At 40.3% G+C, this 23,440-nt stretch overlaps 7 protein-coding genes across 7 annotated transcripts; 4 read left to right on the top strand and 3 right to left on the bottom strand. All coding sequences in view use genetic code 12, as the record gives it.

The window, feature by feature from the left end:
• Window positions 1-1,641: 1,641 nt before the first annotated feature.
• On the top strand, window positions 1,642-5,355 carry KGF57_005199 (uncharacterized protein; the record flags this gene model as incomplete). Its single annotated transcript, XM_051754791.1, has 1 exon — window positions 1,642-5,355. One exon carries the CDS (start codon window positions 1,642-1,644, stop codon window positions 5,353-5,355), a length of 3,714 nt encoding a protein of 1,237 aa, XP_051606311.1.
• Window positions 5,356-5,436: 81 nt separating this feature from the next.
• Window positions 5,437-10,944, bottom strand: BNI1 (formin; the record flags this gene model as incomplete). Its single annotated transcript, XM_051754790.1, has 1 exon — window positions 5,437-10,944. The coding sequence occupies one exon, from the start codon at window positions 10,942-10,944 to the stop codon at window positions 5,437-5,439; it is 5,508 nt and encodes a 1,835-aa protein (XP_051606310.1).
• A 1,259-nt stretch (window positions 10,945-12,203) lies between these two features.
• On the bottom strand, window positions 12,204-14,375 carry SEC2 (guanine nucleotide exchange factor; the record flags this gene model as incomplete). Its single annotated transcript, XM_051754787.1, has 1 exon — window positions 12,204-14,375. The coding sequence occupies one exon, from the start codon at window positions 14,373-14,375 to the stop codon at window positions 12,204-12,206; it is 2,172 nt and encodes a 723-aa protein (XP_051606309.1).
• Window positions 14,376-14,801: 426 nt separating this feature from the next.
• Window positions 14,802-16,397, top strand: KGF57_005196 (F-box protein; the record flags this gene model as incomplete). The annotated part of the gene is made up of 1 exon (XM_051754786.1): window positions 14,802-16,397. The coding sequence occupies one exon, from the start codon at window positions 14,802-14,804 to the stop codon at window positions 16,395-16,397; it is 1,596 nt and encodes a 531-aa protein (XP_051606308.1).
• A 1,399-nt stretch (window positions 16,398-17,796) lies between these two features.
• On the top strand, window positions 17,797-18,055 carry KGF57_005195 (uncharacterized protein; the record flags this gene model as incomplete). The annotated part of the gene is made up of 2 exons (XM_051754785.1): window positions 17,797-17,918; window positions 17,959-18,055. The coding sequence occupies 2 exons, from the start codon at window positions 17,797-17,799 to the stop codon at window positions 18,053-18,055; spliced, it is 219 nt and encodes a 72-aa protein (XP_051606307.1).
• Window positions 18,056-18,297: 242 nt separating this feature from the next.
• On the bottom strand, window positions 18,298-20,952 carry KEX2 (kexin; the record flags this gene model as incomplete). The annotated part of the gene is made up of 1 exon (XM_051754784.1): window positions 18,298-20,952. The coding sequence occupies one exon, from the start codon at window positions 20,950-20,952 to the stop codon at window positions 18,298-18,300; it is 2,655 nt and encodes an 884-aa protein (XP_051606306.1).
• Window positions 20,953-21,955: 1,003 nt separating this feature from the next.
• Window positions 21,956-23,326, top strand: KGF57_005193 (uncharacterized protein; the record flags this gene model as incomplete). Its single annotated transcript, XM_051754783.1, has 2 exons — window positions 21,956-22,278; window positions 22,618-23,326. The coding sequence occupies 2 exons, from the start codon at window positions 21,956-21,958 to the stop codon at window positions 23,324-23,326; spliced, it is 1,032 nt and encodes a 343-aa protein (XP_051606305.1).
• Window positions 23,327-23,440: the final 114 nt, after the last annotated feature.

Raw genomic sequence — 23,440 nt, 5'->3', positions numbered from 1 at the left:
TAACTGAAATGAAGAATAGAACCAAAATCAACCAACCATTCAAAATAGAGAATAGAAACGGAAAAACCAAGGAAAGAGAACACTCAAATAGCCAGTGCAAGCTTGTAACAACTATCCAACCTTTGGCTCTTGTCGGGAGGGAGAAGATTTCCAAAAAATATAGCCAGCAAACAGGTATGATAATGCTGTTGAAAACAATGTCCATGAGTACGGTGAGTGCCAATACTATCGAAGAACTAATCTTGCCAAACTCGATGTCCAAGCCCCACTCATTTTCCAAGTTAAGAAGGTGACCTGCTTGGGACTTTTTTGAAAATCCTAGAAACATGATAGCATACACACCCATCAAGATAGTGTTTGTAGCCATTCCCAACATCAAAACATCTTTTCTTCGCAACAAATCAATAATACACAAAGGTATCAGAATGAAGCCGGATCTCATGACCAAGCCAAACTCTTGGACTATTCTTACTTCGTTCAAAGTTCTCATCTGACAAGCTAGCTCTATCGCATGTAATGACTCCAGTAATCTCAAAATACCTATAAGGTCAACCATTAATTGCAACATGATCACTGTGCTTACCTCGCGAAAGTATTTCCTACCAAACAACGTATTCATAGAGCAGTTTCTCACGCTTACTGCGGTGGAATATTTCTTAACAACGTAGTGCTTATCCCCAAGTCGTTTTCTCTCGCGTCGAGATATGTGGCGGGAATTCTTTTCAGAGTTGGCAGATTCAATACTTTCCAACACGTCAGCAGCCAGCTCCCACTTGTTGTTCGAGGCTAGCCATTTGGGACTCTCTGGACAGAGCATCACTGCAATAGATGCGAACGAAAGGGGAATGAGATCAACCAACCAGTGGAATCTTAGATACTGCGCATCTTTTAGCATCTGCATCATGATCATAGGCAACAGGTACATGAACAAACTACCAAGACTGATTGCCAATATATAAAACGACAAGATCCTGCCTCGTCTCTCGTCTGGAATTATTTCATGCTGGAAAATTGGAATAACTGCGTGACTCATGCCAATTGCAATCCCCTTCACCAACTTACCCAATGCGAGCAGCAAAACAGTCTCTGAAACAAATAAGAAGATAATACCAATTATCCAAACCAAGCAGACACACTTGAGTGCCTTGTTGTAGCCAAAATGTGTAGCGATTTCTCCTCCAAGGACACCTCCAGCTAGAAAATTGCCTTCGTTAGATTACAAAACAGGGGGAAGGGAGTGTGTAATCCCATTATCCAAACAAGATTATTTACCAATTGCTCCCAATATGGTGCCTGACCTGAGTAGATTCTCTTCCATTTTCGTTGGATAGTTGTAGAACTTTGTGAAAACATCCAAGTACTTCAAGCTTGTGTATGAATACATCTCCATGCCAGACGCAAACCCAAACAAGGATAAACCAATTCCAACCATGTAGCTGTTGTAAACCTTCACTGTTTCGAGTATCTGCATCTTGCCTACTGATCAAGGTCGGTTTGAATGAACTAAAAGGTTCGGTTGTAAAAATCCAAATTGGGTGCGAAGTTTGTTTGCGCGTAGGAGTGTTTTCTTTTTACTTTATTTTATTTTATTTTATTTAATTTTATTTTGTTAGACCAAATGCTTCACCGATACAGATTGCCATGGGTCATGAGACAGCCACCAACAACTACAATGGACATCTGTACACCCACTTGCAGCTGGTTCTAAAGGGTGAAAAACTACCCCGGAAGCAACTCGTGGTCAAGCAAACCTTAGTTAGCTCACCAACCATTCTAGATATATACCGTGATGTCAAAGTGAGAAGAAATAAACCATTCAAGGGCCTGTCAAGCAAATTGTTGAATGATGCTGAATATCAATACCTAAATCCACCAGATGAGGATTCTCAAATGGATGTGTTTGATGAGGATGACGACATTTTGAGCGAATTGAATGCTACAGTTCTGGAGCCTCAAGTACCAGGGGTGGAGGATCCCGATTTTGAACTCACTCAAATACTTATAAAACACCATTCTGTTTCGATCAATGGAATTGATTTTAGATTTAAGTCTGCGGTGAGATCATGCTGCATAATAAGAGCCAGTCTAGCCCAAGAGGAGGATCATCTCCTCGTGTCATTGAAATCAGGGTTTCTACTATTGCTAAGAATTTTTCTAGTCCCCCGACAGACTACTGAAGAAGATTATGGATACGAACCACTTCCAGAGGAAAAGGGCCTTATTTTTAAACCTTTTATTGTACAGTGGTGGAAGTTGCAACAAAGACACAATTACCCCGAGCTCAATACAAGCGGATATGTCCTCAAGTCATCACCATCAGGTCTTTCCGCTGTTTCATTCTCCTCCTCACAGTCATTTCGCATTTACAAAACTTTAGAACAATCAAATACAGGAACAGTCCTACAAAGCCATTTGAATGTTCCATTGAATGGGAGTCTAATAGATTCTTGCTTCCTTGATTCAAAATCGGCAATGCAATCCGAAATACTTTTGACCTTGATTTTTACTGAGCACAGAAGACTATACATTAATCTACTCTCCTGGTCCAGCTTTTATTCCAACGATAACCATATTTCCAAGTCCACCCTTCCATTGGAAAATACGTTTGAGATACCCATTTTCATTGCTCCGTTGCTGCACAGCTCTGCATTCCTATTCGTCACACCCAACAAACTAACCGTTTTATCAGTGCATGATATCATATCGGGCCACCATGAGTTCCAAAAGATCGATTTTGGCGCAGCTTGTTTCCCTACCAATTTTTATATTCCAAGATCACGCATCAGGAGTATGGGCGATGATGAGGTTGACGAAATACTTTTCTCGTCAGATATAGGGGTCATATATTCTGTTTTGATTGCCAAAAATGGGATTAAGTCAATATCACCGATTGCTAGAGTTTCCGACAGTATAAGCACATTCACATTTGAGAGTACATTTGAAGGATACGAATTGGTGTATGCAAGTTCGGGAGGATCAAACAAGAGCGTTCTACTAGATAAGCTTTATGATGCAGAATACATATATGACATTGAAGATATCACGAAGTTACCATACTCCAGGGCCATGTATTTGGAAAACTTAAATAACTGGGCCCCTGTGGTAGATTTCCAGATTGTTCCCTCATCATTGCCCGATGAACTTGCAACCTTGAGGAAAGATGAGCTATGGGCTATTACTGGGTCAGCATCGAAAACCAAACTCTCGCACATCAAAGATGGATATTTCGGTGCAAAACAGAATGACAGCTACCCTGAGCTAAGAAAAGTTTTACGCTCATGGCTTTTGTCGTTCCAATCTAAATTGTATTTGGTATGCGCTTTCCCATTTGAGACTAAATTGCTTGAATTCGAAGGACTGCAAGATGAAGACCTTTTTGAGGTGGAAGATTCTGGAATTTTTAAAGAGGAGGAAACCATCTTTTGTGGAGTTGTTCATTTCCCATCCTTCATTGTCAATGGCGTTGATTTCGTGATACAGGTTACTACAAGTTCGGTGCTAGTGACGGACTTGGGGTCAAAGTGCTCCTGCATTGAAGACTTGTGCATAATTTTTGCAGAGATGATTGACAATCATCTTTTCTTGATAATTGAGAGGGAAGGAAACATTTTACTTCACAAGTATGCGATTGAACCGAAAACAGCAGCCGGAGATTTATCTCCAGTCATCGATGTTTGTGTTGTGTCTGAGACGCCCATAGATTTCCAACCGTCAATGATGAAGAGATGCAACTTTCGAGGTGGTGAGGTACTCGCCATTGGAGCTTATGAAGGATTTGTCAATTTTTATCCCACAGATAAGCCGATAGTTTCAATAATGGATGAAATTGGAAGAATACCTTGTGCTACCAATGGCATTCCCCGCGATTTGGTATCCACAAAGAGTCATATCTACGTTGGTAGTTCCGAAGGGTATTTGGTTCTGTTCACGCAGGAGAACTTATCTTGCGAAGAAAATTTCAAAATAGGCGATTACGAAGTCAAACTTTATCTCAGCGAGGACAATGATTTTGTTTACATTCAATGCCGAGATTTATTCATGTTGGACTTGAAAGTGAAATCATACCCAAAGCCAGTTCAATTCAATGATCTGAGTCCAAAAGCAGTGAATGCATTGATTGAACTTCCCGCAAATCCACATTATCTAGCTCACAAACGATTGGGTCTTTTTCGAAGCAACGGTTTTGTAACTGCTCACGTCACAACATACACACAGCCAGTCATCAAGCAAGTACGTATACCGGATGAAACAAAGAGACTTTTATTCCTATCGCACATTTCAACATTTCTTTTGTTGGGGAACTCACGCAAGAGTAAACTAAAGTTTGTAGACCATCAAACTTACAGAGTATTGGACCACTCTGAAGCTAGCTCGAAGCGGTCCATGGGAGAACAAATTTTAAACAAGGAGGAAGTTGGTCTTTGCGCTTGTGTTTGGTCAATTCAAAGGCGAGACAATACTACACACAAGGTGCTTCTAGGGTGTTCCAACACCAAGAATGAGAAAGTTTCTGGCCTGGTGAAAGTTTTGAATATAAAAAAGTTGAAATCAAATGGAAACTTGTCTATTAGCGTTTTAGAATTGTCTTCGTTTGATCACTCTGGACCAGTGACCCAAATACAACAAGTTGATGATAGAATCATTTTCTGTGATGACAGGGCAATCTATTACACGTCGTACGATGAAACTGAAAAGCGATTTACACCAGTTGAAACATTTACAAAACTTCCAAGTGAAATCACGTCATTTACTGTTTCGGAAATGAAAATTTTGGTTTCCACTAAAGATGATTCCGTTTTTCAATTTGATTCTTCACTGCTGACCAATGTCATTGCTTGTCACCCCAAATCGATAGCAATGATAAATCAGGTGAATTATGAAGACAAGGTTATGGTTAGCACTAAAAACTCACAAGTTATTATAATGGATAGCAACAACTCCACATTGTATCCAATGAAGGGGACGAAAATACACTTTTCAGGTGTTGTGAGACTTACTACTGCCAGTTTAAATAATTCTTGGTTCGAAAATAAAAGTGTCGGCGAAATTGTTCTTGGGATGACGGTTAGTGGCGAAGTCTTTTTACTTCGACTTGTGGATGAACACGGCAACGAGATTGAAAATCTTATTGCCAATTTCAACAAAAACTCAGCCTTCGAATTGTCTTTAGTGGACTACTTGAACAAGTTGAATCGTCCATTCATAGGGAAATTGAGTGGAACCGGATTGTTATCACTCAACAAGCCGTATTTTGATTATCCTGGGAATAGGCATGACCCCGAATCAAAGTTACCCGAGGTTTTGGACTCCAATCTCGATGAAGTGGCGACGAATATGACTCAATTTAATTTCTGAAACATCTCTCGTTAACTATATATATGTATACGTATATGTATATGTAATGTGTATACGTATAGAGGGGTATTTAAAGTTTAGCTATTTTGACTCGGCTTCAACCTCGACCTCAGCTTGTTGTTTTCTGCGTTGCCTTTCGAGTCTGTACTGTTGGGCTGTTATTTCCCCCTGTTGACCTTCTTCATGGGCACTACGAAGTTCCTGCAACAAATTTTTTGCTCTTGATCCAATGGGCGCGTCTTTCTCCCCAGAATTGCTATCCTCAGTGCCATTATGGTCCTTATCCAAAACATCAACGTTTTCTTCACCAAGTGAGTCCGATCCTTCTGAAACATCTCTTGTAAAATCAAAGGAACCAGATTTTGTGGGGGATGTCAGTCCATCATTGGAATATTTACGACTATTCTCCAAGATTTGACGCCTCATTAAAGCTTTCTTCCTAGCAGAAGATGGTTCCCCTTTAGCTGGACCCACAGCCTTCAATCTTTCCAATAATGAATCCATAACACCCTCGTCTTCGTCATTTTCAGTGGTATCACTTGGAGTCGCATTACCACTGCCATTTTTCTTAGTTGCAGATTCGGCCAATTTTTTCCTTTGCTCATAAATTCGGATCTCTTCCTCACGTTTCAAGTTTTCGGTTTGGGCACGTTTAAACTCCTTCATAAAGCTTGTGAACTTGCTGATGAACGAATTCTTCACAAACAGATCTTGCGCATCCTCACCAAAATAAAGCATCAAGTCTTCAAATTGCTTCATTGTAAGATCGGCCTGGTCACGAAGTAATCCCGCTTTTCTCGACGCTTTAGGTAATGCAGGCAAAACTGTCTTCAAAACCCGATCCAGCGGATGAAACTTGGATATATCCGACAAGTTTCCAATATCGACCGAGCTCTGTACGTTTTTGATACTCTGAACATATTCTTTGCAATCGTTATAAATGTGTTCGATTGAATACTTTGCGGTTTCGTGACACTTTGCTAGCTCATCAAGGAACTCAAGATACTCCGGGTATTGAGTTCGAATAAGTTTCTCAACATAGTGCAAAAAGGTCATACTATTCTTCTCATCCTTCATAAAACTTAATCGTTGCAATGAACTCAACTTGAATCCGCGGGCCTGCTTCGACGAATCATTCATGTAATTTCCCACAATCAAAATTATTTCAAAAACCCCCTTCAAGTGCTTCGAGTTTTTTATACTGTCAACAGATTCATCTATAGCTCGGAGTTTGAAAACAAGATCTTCATAATCTTTTTCGTATTGGGCAATAACGGACAAGGCTCTGGTTCTTGACTTCCAGTAATGCTGCAAATTATACATCAATTCCAAGAAGATTCTATCAGGTCTCTGGAGTTCCGATGGATCTTTGTCTGGCTTCGTAATCTGGTCGCTTTTGTAGTCAGTTGAATATGGCTCAAAGTTTCTTACTGCTGAATTTGTGATTTCTGTTATCTCATCTTTTCCAAAAAATTCAAGCACGCTTAAGTTGGTGACAACATCCTTATCGCATCTCAACACTTTCATGACTAGTTCTTCGTCCGATAACGAACTGAATGCATGCAAGTTAATACTGAATAACTGAGAAACATCCCTGGATAAGAAAGACACCTTATCTATGTCCTCTTTCTTCTTTGATGCCAATTTCTTGATTTCTTTAGCAGCGAAAATGAGTTCAATCTCATCAAACACACCTTTTGACATCAATTCAGTAGCAAGTGAGCCGGAACTTGGTTCCTTCCAAAATGAATTGTCAACTTCTGTATGATCAATCTTTTCCCAGTGCAATTGTTTCAATTTCTTCTTTGGTCGTGGAAGATTTCCAAAGATTGGAGAGACCAATGATGCTGGGGAAGAAAGCTGTGGCGAGTTCCTGGATGACGTGGCACTTGGCAATGGTGGTGGAAATGGAGGCGCAGGAGGCGCAGGAGGTGCAGGAGGTGCTGGAGGTGCTGATGATGACCCATTCAAAAATGGTGGTGGTGGTGGTGGTGGAGGAGGAAGGGCAGGCTGCTGCGGAGCAGAAACTGGCTTGGTTGTCTCGCCTCCCAACAAAGGTGGTAAAGGAGGAGGAGGTGGAGGAGGAGGAGGAGGAGGTGGTGGTGATGGTGCAGCTACTTTTGCTGTAGATGTGGAGTCATCAGAGGATTGCTTGGGTTCAAAATCGCCATTTGGCGCTTGCAAATTGGGCTCATCTACCTTCTTGGGCGATTTCGTAGAAGCTTCCTTATTTACCACAGAGGCGTCAATCGGTTCCGCCAAGTGCACTTTGTTACTCAACTCTTTAAGGAATTGTGGATCCATTGAGCCAATTGTTGTCATTCTGTTTACTCTCTTGTGCTCTTTTGTATCTCCTCTTGTAACATCAGCATTGGTTTGTACTTGGCCCTTCATGTATTTGTCCTCTAATCTGTTCATCACGGAGCTTCTCTTCTTTGGCGACTTCGGTTTATTCGCTTCAGCTAATTGCTTTCTCAACTCATCTCGTAATCTCTCAACTTCTCCCAACACTTCCTTTGTTTTGTCCTTAATTGAGTCGTCGGCACTGGATGTGAAAGAATAATCCTCCTCATTTTGAATACTGAAATCAATATTAAAGTCCTTGAAGCTAGACTCCAACTCTTGCAATCTCTCAACCGCGAGGTATTTTTGTTTGTTGAACATGGAACTGGTGTTAAACTTCATGATATCATTCGACTCACTTTGCAAGTTATACAACTTTTTCCTCAATCCATCAAGCTTCGTTAAATCATCTTGGCGCATTCCTCGCTTCTTTCCTGGCGACGGGATCGGTGGCAAGACAATTTGAGACTCTTGTTCTGGCTCTGACTCAACATCTGATTCTGATTCTGATTCCGAAACAATGTCAACAATTTCCGGTTCTGAAGGACTTTGCTCCTCCATCTGGGGTTCAGTATATGTCTCAAAATCAGTCATTTCCAATTCTCGAGCCATGTTCTCAATGTCCCCCATTTGGTCTCTCAAGGCTCTCAACCTTTTCAGCGGTTCCACTTGGGTGCCTAAACGTTTATTATCTAACCTCGACTCGGCCCTACGGCGGTGGATTTGCTTCCTCAACCTGTTCGCCAACTCCGCATTCGATGTTTTCAATGATGCTGTCGTTCTCTTGCCCTTTTTGGAGACTGAAGTTTCAATATCACCACTATTCAACATGACCAAAAACTCTCTCATTTCAAGCTCTTGCTCTTGTTTTTCACGCATGTATTTGGTCTTTAAGTTGTTAATTTCTTCCTTCATCTCCTCGTTGGTTCTTCTAAATCTTTCAATGATTAGTTCTCGCTCGGTGACTTCATTCTTCAAACTTGTAATCATTCCCTCGGCACCCATTTCAACCTGTCTTGCCATTTCTTCACGTTCTGCGGTTGCTTCCTCAGCAACCTTTCTATAGTACTTTACCTCCTCCAACGCACGCCTGTACTGATCATCCGTGCTCATATTGGCGTACAATTTATTTATGGCAATATTCAAAGCCGCATTTTCATCACTACTTTGGTGAGATGACAAGTTCTGTATGATGCTGTCGAGGATGCGCAAGTTCTGACCGAGCTCTTGCTTGTTATTTTTCTTTTCAGACTGAATGAGATACAAATGTTGCATGGCACTGAGAAAGTGGCTTTGATTTTCGGATTCTCTAAAATTGTCCCATAATGACCTTACCAAATCAATGGGATCATTGAAATTCAAATCGCCATCGAAGCCCAGCACAATTTTCATTTCCTCTTCATCATCCCTAGCCAGCGCCAGAAACCTTTCTATTTGTTTGTTGACTTGAGAAAATTGTAAGGATTGGAACTTGCTGAGCAACCGATGCAAACCAGCTGCCTGGAACTGTCCTCGTAATTGGAATCTCGCTCTCAAATCTGGAGCATTATCAAGTATGACGTTTATAAATAACATTGTTGCTTCACAATATTCAGGAAAGTTGCTTTCCTTGGACGTAGATCCGACGTACTGTGATTTAATTTCTTCTCTTTCGCCGACATTTGAATTAAACTTACCTGTGGCATCAACAGTTCTCTCGACTAAACCCAACCACACCTCAAAACGCTTGCACCTGGCTGGTGGTTGTTTGCGAATCAAGTCTCTTGGCTTACTTGGGTTGTTTTCATCATAGTCTTCGAAATCATTATACACCTTCTCGTTCAATGAATCCACAGCGTCGAGAACTTTCTGATACCGTCTAGTGTTATTAGATTTGTATGATATAACAAACGTAAGCACATCGGATGCCAATTTTCTCAGTATCAATTTCGGTGATAAAAGACTGGCAATGACTGCATTCACAACTAAGTCGACATCGGTTTTTATCCTTTCTGCTCCCAACTTTTGATTCATGACACATTTCAAACAACGCATAACGTAATGCTCCCTGTCAAACACGTCATCTTTGTAGGAGATGATCAGCTGCGATTCCATTCCAGCACGAAGTTTCTGCAAGTACACCGATAGCAAAGCATCGCCTTTAAAGTCATGAATAAACTCTCGTATCCAAGGTATAGGCTCACTTCGTAATTGTACCCATAAATATTTTAATTGAGATGATGTGATTGTGTGATTTCTCAATAATTGGGCATAAGTCGCCGGTACCTCACTAGTTGACTTGAGCTGTCGTTCATACTCGCCACGTATATCCTGTTCAATCATCGTCCACTTTCTATCTGTGTCGTAGTTTAACAAGTCTCTTGCTGCTTGTGGCGGTAAAGCCTTTACATTTATTTTTTCCAACAAGACTTTAAACATTTTGTCAATTTCCAAAGCAGAAGATGGACGATCTACATGAAACTTTTCAACCCCGTCTGTAGAGCTCCTGTTAGGTCTCATAGCAGAGTTGAGTGATATATTTGTTGACATTCTGCTTAATAGATTCGCGCTCGTTGTCGTGGCGTTAGTTTGCTGACGAGACAATTGCGTTGGGGTATCATAGGGATTGAAAGCCGCTTTTTCTGCACCCATTGTAGATACAGAGTAAGCGGATGACTTCCTTGTATGCGGAGGAGGATTCGAGTACGGGGTCGGGTTTGCCGCTGAGGCTGATCTTGCAGAAGTAAATTGTGAGTTTTGGTGCTGCGGTAGACTGTGCAGCAGCAGCACCAGCAGATGATGATGATGTGGGTTTGTTGCTTGTTGCAGATAAGTTTGTTGTTGATACTGCAACTGCTGCTGAAATGGATTTTGCGACAGCCGTCTACTATGTGATGACAGCTGCGTACCAGCTGATAGAATGCTTGCAGAGTCTGTCGACGACACATCTGATAAACTCTCATTCTTGTGATGTGGAATATGGGCCAGCCGTGGCTGAATGTCCTTATCTCTATGTCGTTTTAGGCCAAACATGGAACTGGAAGTTTTGCGAATGCTGTTACCTCCACCAGCACTAGCACTAGCACCCATGTCAGATGCCGAGTCTGATTGATGTTGCTCGTTTGACGCAGTTGACGAATAAGATTGAGATCGACTTAGTTCATCATTTGCCTGTGAAGTATATTGACTACTAAAACTCGTTTGTTGTTGATAAGGGTTACTAGAGGGAGGGCTGTTGTTGAAGGAACCCACAGGCTTCCTTTTCATTGTCTGGTGTAGTTCCCTATGCACTCACTCTGGGGATATGTAATTGATGGTATATGGACAATGTAGCTCCTATGACTGTTTGATATGAGTTACAGGACTGACTAGAGGGTTGTGGATACAATAGTCAGTTGTGTTCGGAGGTGGCCAAAGGTAACTGATTTTTGGTTGTAAATGTTGAAAACGACGACAAAAGCAAAAGAGAGAGAGAGAGAGAGAGAAAAAAAAAATATTAGTCCTTACATATGTTAAAAAGAAAGAAAGAGAGAAGTTCTTTAGGGAGAGAAATATTTCAAAACACAGTGGAAACACATTCTATACAATGGATAACACACACAGAGAGAGAGCTTTATCGTGGACTCTGTTTTGAGCAGATGAGAGGGAATATTTAAAGAACCATCTTTTTTCTACTTAATTTGAGAGGGGACAATTAAACGAATTCTTTTAATGCTGTGCATTACAACGACATAAACACTCTCATTCAAAACTGCAAGTAATTGAAGACCACCTCAAGGATGCTTTAATCATACTAAGCACCGTCTTATCCACCAGAAACGCGTCTTTTGAATTTAACTCTTTTAAATCCGCCTCTGGCACACTTTTGGTTCAGTCTAATGGTTAGAATTAAATTTGTTGCACAAAGCTTCTAATTGACAGACAATAGAAATCGCCACTGCCAAAAAAAAGCAAGCGATTAAGAACAGGGCAGCAGCCAAATAGAACAATGGATGTAGCCTCGTTCTGATACACAAGTATAACGGAGACACACGAAGAGCTCACAGCTGGTGATCACCGAGTCGAGAGCAGTGGTCGTTGGGGTTATTGAGCAAATTGTAGGAAATCGGTAATAAGAATAATAATAGTGAAAAAAAAAACCTCCCATTGCCACCTGCAGAAATCTACACGCGCGCTGGTTATGGTTGTTTATGGGGCAATTTGACGGACGAGCCATGCACAAAACTTTTCAAAGTCGTCGTCGTTTGATCAAGTTAAAATGAGAGTAGGTCACGAAGTCTACGGGTGGAACGCGAGCAATATACTATTAAGAAAATATCACGAATCCACATCGATACATCAACGGAATTGAGCTGAAACAGGTGTTGTCTTTTAAGGAAGTTGCAAAGCGGCTGCTTGAGTGACTTTACAACCCAGGCAAAGCCAAACTTCAGTTGATTGAGACTACACAACATATATCGTGTATACCTCATGTTCAAACAGAATATCCATTGAAATCATCTGAGCCTCACCTTCTTTACATAGCCCTAATGTTGGCTTCCATCAGCCTCCATATTCTCAGCCAACATTTCAAGTGTTTGATCCAACTCTTTATCCATCTTGGCTTTGAATTGTTTGCTCTTGGATTTCGACCGTTTCAACCCATTGTTACTCTTTGCCTCTGGACTGTTTGGTTTAGTCTTCATTTTTTGTAGGATTAATTGGGCCTCTGTGAGCTCTGCTTGAGGCTTTCCTTTTTCCGGTGAACTAATTGCCAGGTTTGATCCCAGACTCGGTTTCAGCGTAGGTTCATTCGCATCTTGCCGAGGTTTCGATTCTTCCAGTTTTGGCTCTGATCTCCATTCGGTCTTTGCGTCTTCAAACTCACGGGCATCGGAATCGTCTTCAGGAGTTGCCAATTGCGGACCTTCTGACTTGCTCACTGACGATGGCGGGACGATCTTGTATGAGGTGCTAGTGTCATTCGACACTGGTGCCGACTCTTTGATTTCGTCAGCATTCATCGATTCGTTTGATTCTACAGTTTCTGTTCTTTCCTCTTCCTCAATTGACTTTCTAGCAGCAACCGAATCAAATGACTTTTTTGCAGCAGAGGTATCGCTCGGACTCAATGTGGTTGCATCAAAGGATTTGCTTGTCGTAGTGTCAGACTCTCTACTAGCACCCCTTCTCTCTCCTCTGTCCGGTATCAAACTCGAAAATGCTTCATAATGTATTTCCTCAATATTCAACTCGTTCAAACGATTAACGCTCTCTCTCAATCCTAATTTAGAATAAAATATCTTGAGCCTGCTTTGCGCAAGCAAAAGGTAAATCTTGATCAATTTTGATTCTTCCTCATCATCCAAATTCAAATCGTATACATGACCATTTGTCAAATCCGGATCACTTGCTGCTGCTGCTACTGCTGCTCCTACTCCTACTCCCGTGGATGAGCTTGTGGTTGGTCTAGTACCAGACGATGAGCTTGTGCTCGCCCGTTTATAAAAATTCGAGCCAATGGTACTTGTTACTGCTGCACGGTTTGCATACTCATCAAAAAGATGTAGCTGCTTCAACTTGAATACATTAGACTTGATAACCCTTAATTTGGCAAAGAAATCGCACAAATTGCGCAATTTTAAAACACAATAATGACACAAGGGGTAAGAAGCAACCATCACCTCATCCACTTCAAAAATCTTGTAAAGATGAAGACGACAATGTTCCAAAGAGGTGCTCCTCGATTCTCCACAAAAGGAACAAGGATCCTTGATAGTAACCGACAACAATTCAGGATCAACTTCTTTTTCATTTGCATGCTTCAAACTTCCTTCGCTATACCCTTTTACTGGTTCAATAGAGACCCTTCCTTCAATAAGTGAGCTCCAAAACACCTTGTACTTTTGCCATCGATTGAGTAATGTGGTAAATGGGAGGTTAGGTATATGCGCAACGGTATTCTCAATCTCATCCGTCCAAATTTGTTTAAAAAAAGCGAGGTTCTTCAAGTGGGCTAAATCAAGGGTGAAAGCTGGTTTGATCAAAGTATAGACAAACCCTTTGAAATCCTTATTGTAGTTATTTAAATCAAATCGTAAAGACGTAATCAACGGGGCGTATAGACTGCTCGACAATTGTTGTGTTTGGTAATCATCATCCCCAACAGAAGCATTGTCAAGGCTGGACTCCTTTTGATCGAGCTTGGGGGTGCCATTATGACTTGAGAACAACAATACACGCTGTTTGTCTTCCATTTTGAGAAACATCTGTTTCAAATCTTGCAACTGATCCTGTAGATTACTTATAATGATATTCTTTTCATCAATCTCTTCAAACAATTTCTTGTTTTTGATCTTGAAATTATAAGTTTCTCTTGAAGCGTTTGAAACCATTGTATTTGCTTCATCAAACAAGGAGGAGGTCAACTCTTCAACTTCGATATTCAATTTCTTATTCTCATTCTCAACAACTTCCTTTCTGATGTTCGCCTCCTTATAATCTTCCTGAAGCTTGAGATATTTCGGTAAAATCATTTGATAGTTTTCATCACTTTTAGTCAAAACTGCATTCTTAGATTGTAGATCATTGATAGTCTTGCGTAGGTGCAATACAGTTTCCTCCAATTCAACCTGCCTGTTGACAGCAGTAACCAAGCGTGTGGATAGATTACCAATTTCTTCTTCCAATCGTTTCTCTATGTCTTCCGCATCTGCCATTGCTGTTGAAAAAGCTAACCAAATTGATTGATTGTGAAGCACTGACTTGCGTTCCACGTAGTTGATATTTGTTTTTTTTTTTTTCTTCTTCTTCCGCCGAAAGGCACGGTGTATTATGTCAGTAGTTACATAATGGAATGTTCACACTCTGGGGTGCGTTGGGTAGCTTTGAGATGTGTTAGGCTCAGGATAAGGGCACACGAGGCTAGCTAAGGAAGGATATGCTACTGAGGGACTCAACGATACTCTTATGTTTCCTCGATCTTCGTCTGTGAGTGAGTTGGCTGGGAACCTAACTGTTGAGATGTACCACGTGCTTATCACGTTCCAGATTGCTCTCCACTTTTTATCAATGACACAAACTTGATGGGGGTTCAAAAAAACTTTTAGAATCATTGCTTATCAAAAATCAGGTGCTGGTGACTTATGGACTTTACGGCTCTCAACAAGCCTATTGGATACAGTAAGGCTCCCTTACAATATGGCAGGTCTGCATTGACATATACCAATACCGACAATGACCATCCAGTTGAAGAAGGGCAGATAAAGAACTTTGACTTTACCAATTTGCCAATTGATATCATTGAAAAGGTTATTGGCAATCTATCCCAATTTGATTTGTTGAACATGTGCCGTACTAGTCTGCGAATGTACAGGATATGCAGACCAGGGTTATATCATTGTATAATCATTGACCCGCTGTTCAATATATTCGCTCACGAACTTAGAACCGCCGGAGTAACATACATCAAGAGTTCATACAATTTGAAAGTGTTTTTGAAAATCCTCAACAAGAACCCGGACTACAGCAATGAGATTTATTCCCTTTCCTGTAAGGGTCTCCCAGGAGCATTTTTTTGGGATAATCTCATTAAAGACTTTATTCCAGTGTTTAAAAACCTTCATCATTTGCACAATTTAATTTGGTTAGATTACAATTTCCCAATACAGTTATTGAATCAATTACCTAAGAAGCATCTCATAACAACGTTAATTCTCAGGTTTGAATACACAATCCCCGTGATAAACACACACACAAATCATACATCATTATCCTTTCCCAATTTAAGCAATTTTCAAATCCAGCATTTTCGATCGCTGCCAATCTTGCAGCAAGTGGTTGATCTAGTACTGTTGAATGTCAGCGGTGGAGGGAAAGTAAATGACAAACTACGTGTTTTGTCTCTTGATTTTATGGAATTGGGCGGCAGCATGGATATTTTCCAAATGGTGTTTGAGAGGAGTGCTTTGAAACATTTACCCAATTTGACATCACTTTCGTTGTTCGATATTAGAGTGAGACCGGAGGACGCCGATACCCTATCCAAGGCGATTAATTTACTGAATTTGCAGTTCTTTCTAGTGAGGGGATTTGTTTCAACACTCGAAGACTCGTTCCTATCACGTCTAGCATCAAGGTTTCAACGTCTTCGTCATTTATCATTGAATATATCAGGCGAAAGAGGAGATGCGACTGCGGACTTTGTGCTGAGTCTTCCACAATTAGAATCCCTTGACATCGTATCTGGAACACAGAGCTCCGTCGAGCTAGCACAAGCAATTGCAAAACACCACTGCTTGACAAAACTTTCTTCCGAGATCTATGATATACCTTTGGAAATGGTTGTCGATTATTTGTATGATCCTCCATCTGAATTCTATTCGGTTTTATCCTCGCTCAATTTAACCAGTCTTCGAATCAATAACACAACAAATATGAATGGACTAGTTGAGCTAATTACGTCACAGAAGCAACTCAAGTTTTTGGAAATATTAGGAGCTAAAGCTGGTGGTGCACCAAATTTGGGTCTTGGCATGGTCCATCCCACAGTGTTTGATAAATGGTTCAGAGTGCAACATGTTGCGTTATTTTATCTCAATATTAATCCGGGAATAGAGTATATTAGAGTCAATGATTGTGTTTTCGAGTGTAAAGACAACAAGACTGTGAACCCGAGAGATGGGTTAAATGGTTGGTTCAACGAGAAAGTTAAAACCAAAAGCATAAGGGAGGGTATGTAAGTAGTGAGAGGTATATATTTAAACAAGTTGTGGCAGTTATTTTGCATGACAATTTTTGTGCGAAGTTGTATGCCAAATATATTATTCTATAAGTATAGATATATGCTTACTTTGTTCTTACTTGGAGAGCCACCTCGATAGAAAAACAACCTACATTGACAATAAGTATGTTAAGAAAACTCAGTAAGTCTCGTTTACCAAATTGTAAATGTAAAAGGTAGATTCCTTAAGTGTTCCTTATCAGGCAATCACGTGATGCAGGATCACGTGCACCAGCAATTTTGTATTTTCATGTGTAGTAGGATCAAACAAGAAACCACCCTTAATAGCCGCGCTACTTATTCACAGAGAGGTAATAAAACAGGAGTGCATTCTGGTACTTCAGACTCCCGAGAGCTTTGTGGTACCAGAAACTTGCCATTTTTGCGGTAATTTGTTTGCTTCTATTTCTCCAGAACTCCGAAATGGAGCAAAAGCTGAAAAAAAAAAATAAAAAAAAAAAAGAAAAAAAATTAAAAAAAATTGACTCAGTTTAATTTCTTTTTGTTGGGTGGGGATTACTTACAATTTGTAACAGCAAAATACAATTCGCATAGTTTTACCCCTCTTTTCTTACGCGTGTGCCGTAAACACAACCTCTTTCCCTCTTTGTAAACCAATCAAAAACGTTTCTAAACAATACTTGTCCCCCCCAAAACTTATACGCTGTGAGATTTTGTCTTTAAAATTAAAACTCAACAATCGGAGTACTCTAGCTTAACTTGCTTTAGCTTAGCTCTAGCGATTGTACTCATTCCCACATATTACACCTTGTACAGGGTAACATGGATGAATGGAAGTCAATGTCTTGTTAAGGGGTCACTTATTGTTTATTGAGGGTTTCTAGATTTGACACATCTTCCTTCGTATGAACGGAAGTCTTTTAAATTAGTCACACTACCTTTGCAAAAAAAAAAAATATAATAATAAATAATATCTGTGAGGCGTTTTCTTTGAAAGAACATAGGAGTAACAAAATGTAAGCAAAAAAAAAAAAAAGAAATTTTCTTCGGAAAAACTATGTTCACATAGCCAATTATACCTTGCACACAACACACAGCCTGCGGTAGTACGGAAGGACTGGACCCATATCTCAACACAAAAGTGCATGTTATTAAACTTTAATACTTCCATCCACCCATTCCAACCACAAAAAGGTACAACAATAATATCAATGCAAATTTTTTTTACTACCTCGAGGATCCAAACGACGCCTTCTCTTAGTCATAGCATATTCAAGAAATTGTATATAAACCCATCAAAGAATCTCTACATTTCGAAAGTTTAGTATCAATTATTTCTCATAAACAAGTTCAACGTTCAATAACAAACACACATCTTCAATTACGTAAAAACAACAATGCTCGCTACTCAACAACGTCAACAACCATCAATCAAGATGACTGCCGCTGAAAAAGAAGCTCAAATCATGGCTGATATCAAGGCTAACGCTCAAAAATTTGAAAACAAGTTCGAAGGCTCGTTCTTGGGTGACTACTTCGGTTTTGCTATTAGAAAATAGATGCTTACGTCGACCAGTCATAAAACTGGAAGCCACTGCCACTGCTGCCACTGCTGCCACTGCTGCCACTGCTGCCACTGCTGCTACTGCTAACTGACTCAAAAAAATCTTGCATATTCATTTCTTGGAATCACTTTATAGACAATTTTTAATATTTTTTTTAATACGGGAAACTAAGGAGAAAGAGCAATTTTCCTTCAAACAAATAATAAATGACTAATAAATTTATTCAGTTTCGAACGTGCACTGTAACCTCCCTATAAAACACAGAGGGTCCCATTGTTGAGGCGTTTGCATCAACACCAAAAGTTTTACCATCTATTTAGAATCCCAAATCTATTATTTACCGTCACTATTACTCTTTTGATCTTTAGTATCACCATTAGTCAGCTTCTTCCCAGCATCCCCTTCACCTTCACCTTCACCTTCACCTTCACCTTCACCTTCACCCACCTCATCTTCTCCACCAATCTTGAACATATCAGAATTATAATCCGGCAACGACTCAGCATTGAAATCTTCAAATAACCGATCTCTAGCTTGATCCAGCCTTCTATCTTCACGAGTCAATCCTGTTTCATCGTCGTCATCATACCCCTCAAGATCATTGTCAGAGTCATCATCTGAATCATATTCAATCAATTCGTAATTCTCCCCTGTTCTTCTGCGACGTCGAGTACTGTGGTTTCTACTTTGGATGATTATAATGACAACAACAACAATGAATCCTATACCTGCTAACCCCATCAAGTATTGTCCCGTACGGTCTTTTCCGTAAACATGTTCCCCTTCTTCTGTCTGTGGAGTTTCGGATCCAGTGGTTGAAGAAGTTGGCTCTGTTTTGCTAGTAGGAGCAGAATCAGCCACACTTGTCGAGGATTGATCAGCTTCAAACGTGGTTGTGGCTCCACCAGGAGTACTGGATGACGGCACCTGCTCTTGAACCGATGAAGAAGATTCTTGGGGAGTCGAAGATGACAGTGCTACAGTAGACGAAGACTTACTCTCCGTTGCGTGTTTTCTTTCAGACTCAAGTCTATCTCTTCTCACTTGACTGTAATCCTTTTCAATATCAAACGTCTCCACCTTTGACGCATCAATGGTGGTACCAAAAAAGCGAAGTTGCCAATTAACCAATTTCATATTGACGGGTTGGGAATCACCAAACACTTCGAGTGTCCACTCACCTAGGCCGTCTTCACCCCAATGTGCAATACTGGTGAATGTCCAATCTTGAAATCCTCTTGAGCTTGAATCAAGAGGCCTGAATCTTGCCAAATCACTAACTACTCCACTGGGTGACACTAATCTCACCCCTGTTCTGCCCCTGAATGAAGAATCAATATTGACTTTAACTGTGACATGTTCAATCTTTTCAAAGTTCATCACTTTTAAGTCCTCTTTTGTGACAGTGACCTTAGAAGTGATGACTTTGTCATTTCTTTTTTGTTGTTGTTGTTGTGGCTGGTTTAATGAAAGCTCTTGATTAACTTCAAGCTTATCACAATAATGCCACGACTGAGGCTTGACATTTTTCCAAGTCTTTGCAAACTCCACCATCTTATAAGCGTCTATCTTTCCATACCCATACATATGGGAGTACTTCCTGTTCAATGCGGTAGTTTGATAATTTCCATCCTCTTCATTCACTGGTACAGCACTCAACACATTAATATATTGCAAATCTCTCCAAGTTAAATTCGGATTTGCTCCAAGTACCAATGAGAAGATCCCACTCGCTAAAGGTGCAGCAGCAGAAGTTCCTCCATGCAGTGCACTACATTTCTTTTTGATGTCAGTCGTGTGTATATGTTCTCCTGATCCAGATGAATACGTAACCACCATGACTGCAGAGCACGATTCGGAATATGAAGGATGCAATCCTTTATAATCTATAGCTCCAACAGTAATGGAGTAGATGGAGTTGGTGTATCCGTCAAAGTTACAAGAATCAGAAAATCTTCCACCATTCCCCGATGCAAAAACATAAATGGCACCTTTACCACCCCTTCCCTCTTGAATCCCCCTCAACATTGCCTTCTTCACAACAACCTCGGGCTCACTCAAGGTCCTACCATTATCAGTTGGCCCCCAAGAACATGAATAAATATCATTCGTGTCCAAACCATACACCAACGCTGAAGCCTCATCAGCGGCAGTAATGGGACCCGACAAAATCCTTATCCCACTAACTTGAGATTTGTATGCAACCCCAACACCACAGACATCATTCTTTACGGCGGCAATCTCACCAGCACACCTTGTTCCGTGATAATCGTCATACAACCGTGGCAACGGAAGTGGTCCATTGTCATTGAAATCCCACGATCCCTTAGCATTGAAATTTGCTTTCAAATCCTCACTTTCTGCGTCCAAACCATCGTCAACAATCGCAGTGACTATTCCCTGACCTAGCACATCTTCTAACCAAAGACCGGTGGCATTGACATCATGGCCCGGATACTGCAAATTAAACAAATGCCATTGTGAGCCAAATTCGGGATCTTTGATACCCAATTTCGAAGCTATTTGGGCATACTTTTGATGCGCCTTGTCAGTTGGAGATTGCCCCTTTGGTGGTGTATCGTCCCTAGCCTCCATAGGCACAGGTAGCCTTTTGGTCAACTTCTTTGGTGGTAATAAATGCAACGACGATACGTCATTCACCAAGTCATCATGGACATGTTCGAATCCAAGGGATCTTTTGAGTTTATTGTAGTTGTTGGAGTTGTGGTTGCCAAGGAATGTGTTATGTGGATGCAGCTTGTCTATACTGAAGACATAAAAGTTGTCCATGGACTGTAATTGATGCTCAAAGCTGTAGTGGTCATTGTGCTTCAGTATAAAGTCTAGCAAAGGCTTTTGTGACTTGGCTGTGTTCAACTCTACTAAAAAGTAGTTTTTGTTTTCATAGTCCCTGGGCGGAATTTGAAATTGATGGGATAAGCTAATCAAGTAGATCAATATGTAGAGTAGCAGCTTTAGTGACAACATTGTTTGACAAGCGTCTTGAGTATAAGTGAGAAAGTTGGTGGTGGCTTTTTCGCGAAACGAATATATATACCGTGGGGAAAATCGTCTTAGTGTCTGTCGTCGTTGTGCCTCCAAAGTAATGTACAAGTATTCTTGTGTTCAAAATTGGAGCTTCCAGTGATGCTAAGCTTCGGACTTGACCTTTTATTCAACCAAGTTACTATGTTTCCGTCCACACAGGATTTTCAATGGATCTAAAGAGATGTATATTTGTCGTAGTAGGTTGTTCTTGATGTTGATTTTTTTTTTTTTTTTTTTTTTTTTTTTTTTTTTTTTTTTTTTTTTTTTTTTTTTGTTTTTTTTTTTTTTTTTTTTTTTTTTTTTTTTTTTTTTTTATTTATTTCCTGTATTTCTCTGTTTGGCAGAACAAAAGAAATTGGTGAACAATATAATTTTCAATCCACAAAAAGGAAACTGCGGTGCACCTGTTACATTCTTCAACATATACATACAACAACTTCTTCACAGTAGCAAGTGGCAGGTGGCGCATCACCGCAATCAGAGTGCCAGTAGTTACATCTTTACAAACTCACCGATGTATTTTGTAGACCCTTGTGTACCTCATTTGTATTTCAATGTTCTCCCCAGATGACACGTCAAAGACAATGCGAAAAATATGTCAACATCTGGGAATTCAGTGAATACCCAGAAACTCAACCACCTTCCCTCAGTACACGCCAAGTGTCAGCTCGTCGCAACGTATTTGGGAAATATTGCAATACATCACATTCTACTCCAATACGTGTCCTACCGTTTCGAGTTTCTTAAAAGGAGGTTCTTAAAATAACGTCACGTGCGACAAGGATCATATAATTTTCCTTTCAACACCTAAATAGGGAAGAGTAGGAATACTTTTACTCTTACAAATATTAAAATCAGCCAAAAGTTTGTTTTTTTTTTTATTTTTTATTTTTTATTTTTATTTTTGTTGTTAATCATCCAGGATTAGCATTGAGAATCCAAAATGACATATGTGAAGAGGGCGGTGTTGCCTTTGGTTTCATTTGCCGTGCTTGTGTTGGCTGACTCAGACATGGACATGGATGAAGAAAGACCCGAGTTTCATCCGATCAATGCCGGATCAAAAGCATTTCATTGGATATTGACCCTAATTGTGTTGTTAATAATACCCTCAATCAGTACTTCCTTGGCGTTTGCCAATAGACTACATTGGTCGCTACTTTTGCAATACGTCTCCACGGGATATTCCATTTTCGAATCACTATTTTTGGATTTTCCTGACAATAAAGACAATCACGAAAACAGAACTTCAAAGGGCACGAGTTGGTTCTTGAGTATATTGTTGGGCACTACAATCTTCTTGGGAACATTCATCAATGGAAGCAATCTCATCATTAACAAGTTCTACCCACACTTATCCAAGCACTACAATGAATATGGGTTGTCACACAAGATCTACAAAATAGTATCACTACTTTGTGTTTTGACTGGGTGGGTGAGGGTGTGCATGGCACCAATTGCTTTATTCGGCTTCTGTTATGGTCGTCACACGGGCCAATGCATAGCACATGGTATCATGGGCTCAGCATTCATTCTATACTCCTTCATTTTATCAGTTGTTCTTGTAATTCCTTGGATTCGCACACACCAGCTTCACAATAACAGTCCTACATTGAAGTCACAAGAGTTTTATGATTCAACTGTAATGATGTTGTGGGGGGTTGTCAACACTTTCACAGAACATCGTTGGGGACAAGAACCATGGAATATGGGCGATTACCAACATACAGCAATGGGTATAATCTGGTGGGCTGGCGGATTATTAGGGATGTATTTGTCAAGGAATAATCGCAGGTCATTTGTTCCAGCCTTGTTGTTGATTTTTACTGGTTGGTCCATGAGTCAGCACTCACAGCATTCGGTGCTTTCCACCAAAGTGCACGCTTTGTTTGGCATTGCATTGATGAGTGCTGGAGTAACGAGGATTATTGAAACTGCATTCTTACTAAAAGACAAAGCTTGTAGTGAGCTGGGAAAGATCCTCACGTTCCAATACCTTCCCCCATTTGGCTTAACTTTGTCGGGTATTTTGTTTATGAGTGCCACGGAAGAGCAGTTACAGTTGGTTCACGATTTGGGATCGGATCATTCTGCTTACATATTGATAGTCTCTGGTGCTGCGTTTTTGATTTTCCTCTGGATTCAATTGTGTCTTTGGTTGTATTTGAGGCTTGTTGGATATGATGAGGATGGAGAGCTAAACAAGCTGTATGCACCTGTTAGCATTGAAGAGTTTGAGTTGGGGGACATAACTGCAGATGAAGAGGAGGAAAATGATACACCGCCTGATGAAGAGGTTAGAGAGAGTAGGTAGCTTTTCGACTACACTAGTTTGGATATAGAGTCATCTCTTATCAAAGCGAAAAAAAAAATATAAAAAAAAAAAATCAAACAGATATAAAATTGAGAAACTGAAGAAGCGCTGTCT

This window comes from Candida theae (genome assembly GCF_024610275.1).
Source record: "Candida theae strain CBS 12239 chromosome Unknown scaffold22, whole genome shotgun sequence".
Classification (NCBI taxonomy): domain Eukaryota; kingdom Fungi; phylum Ascomycota; class Pichiomycetes; order Serinales; family Debaryomycetaceae; genus Lodderomyces; species Lodderomyces theae.
The sequence above is the reverse complement of the archived record's forward strand: the minus strand, read 5'-3'. Positions and strand labels throughout refer to the sequence as shown.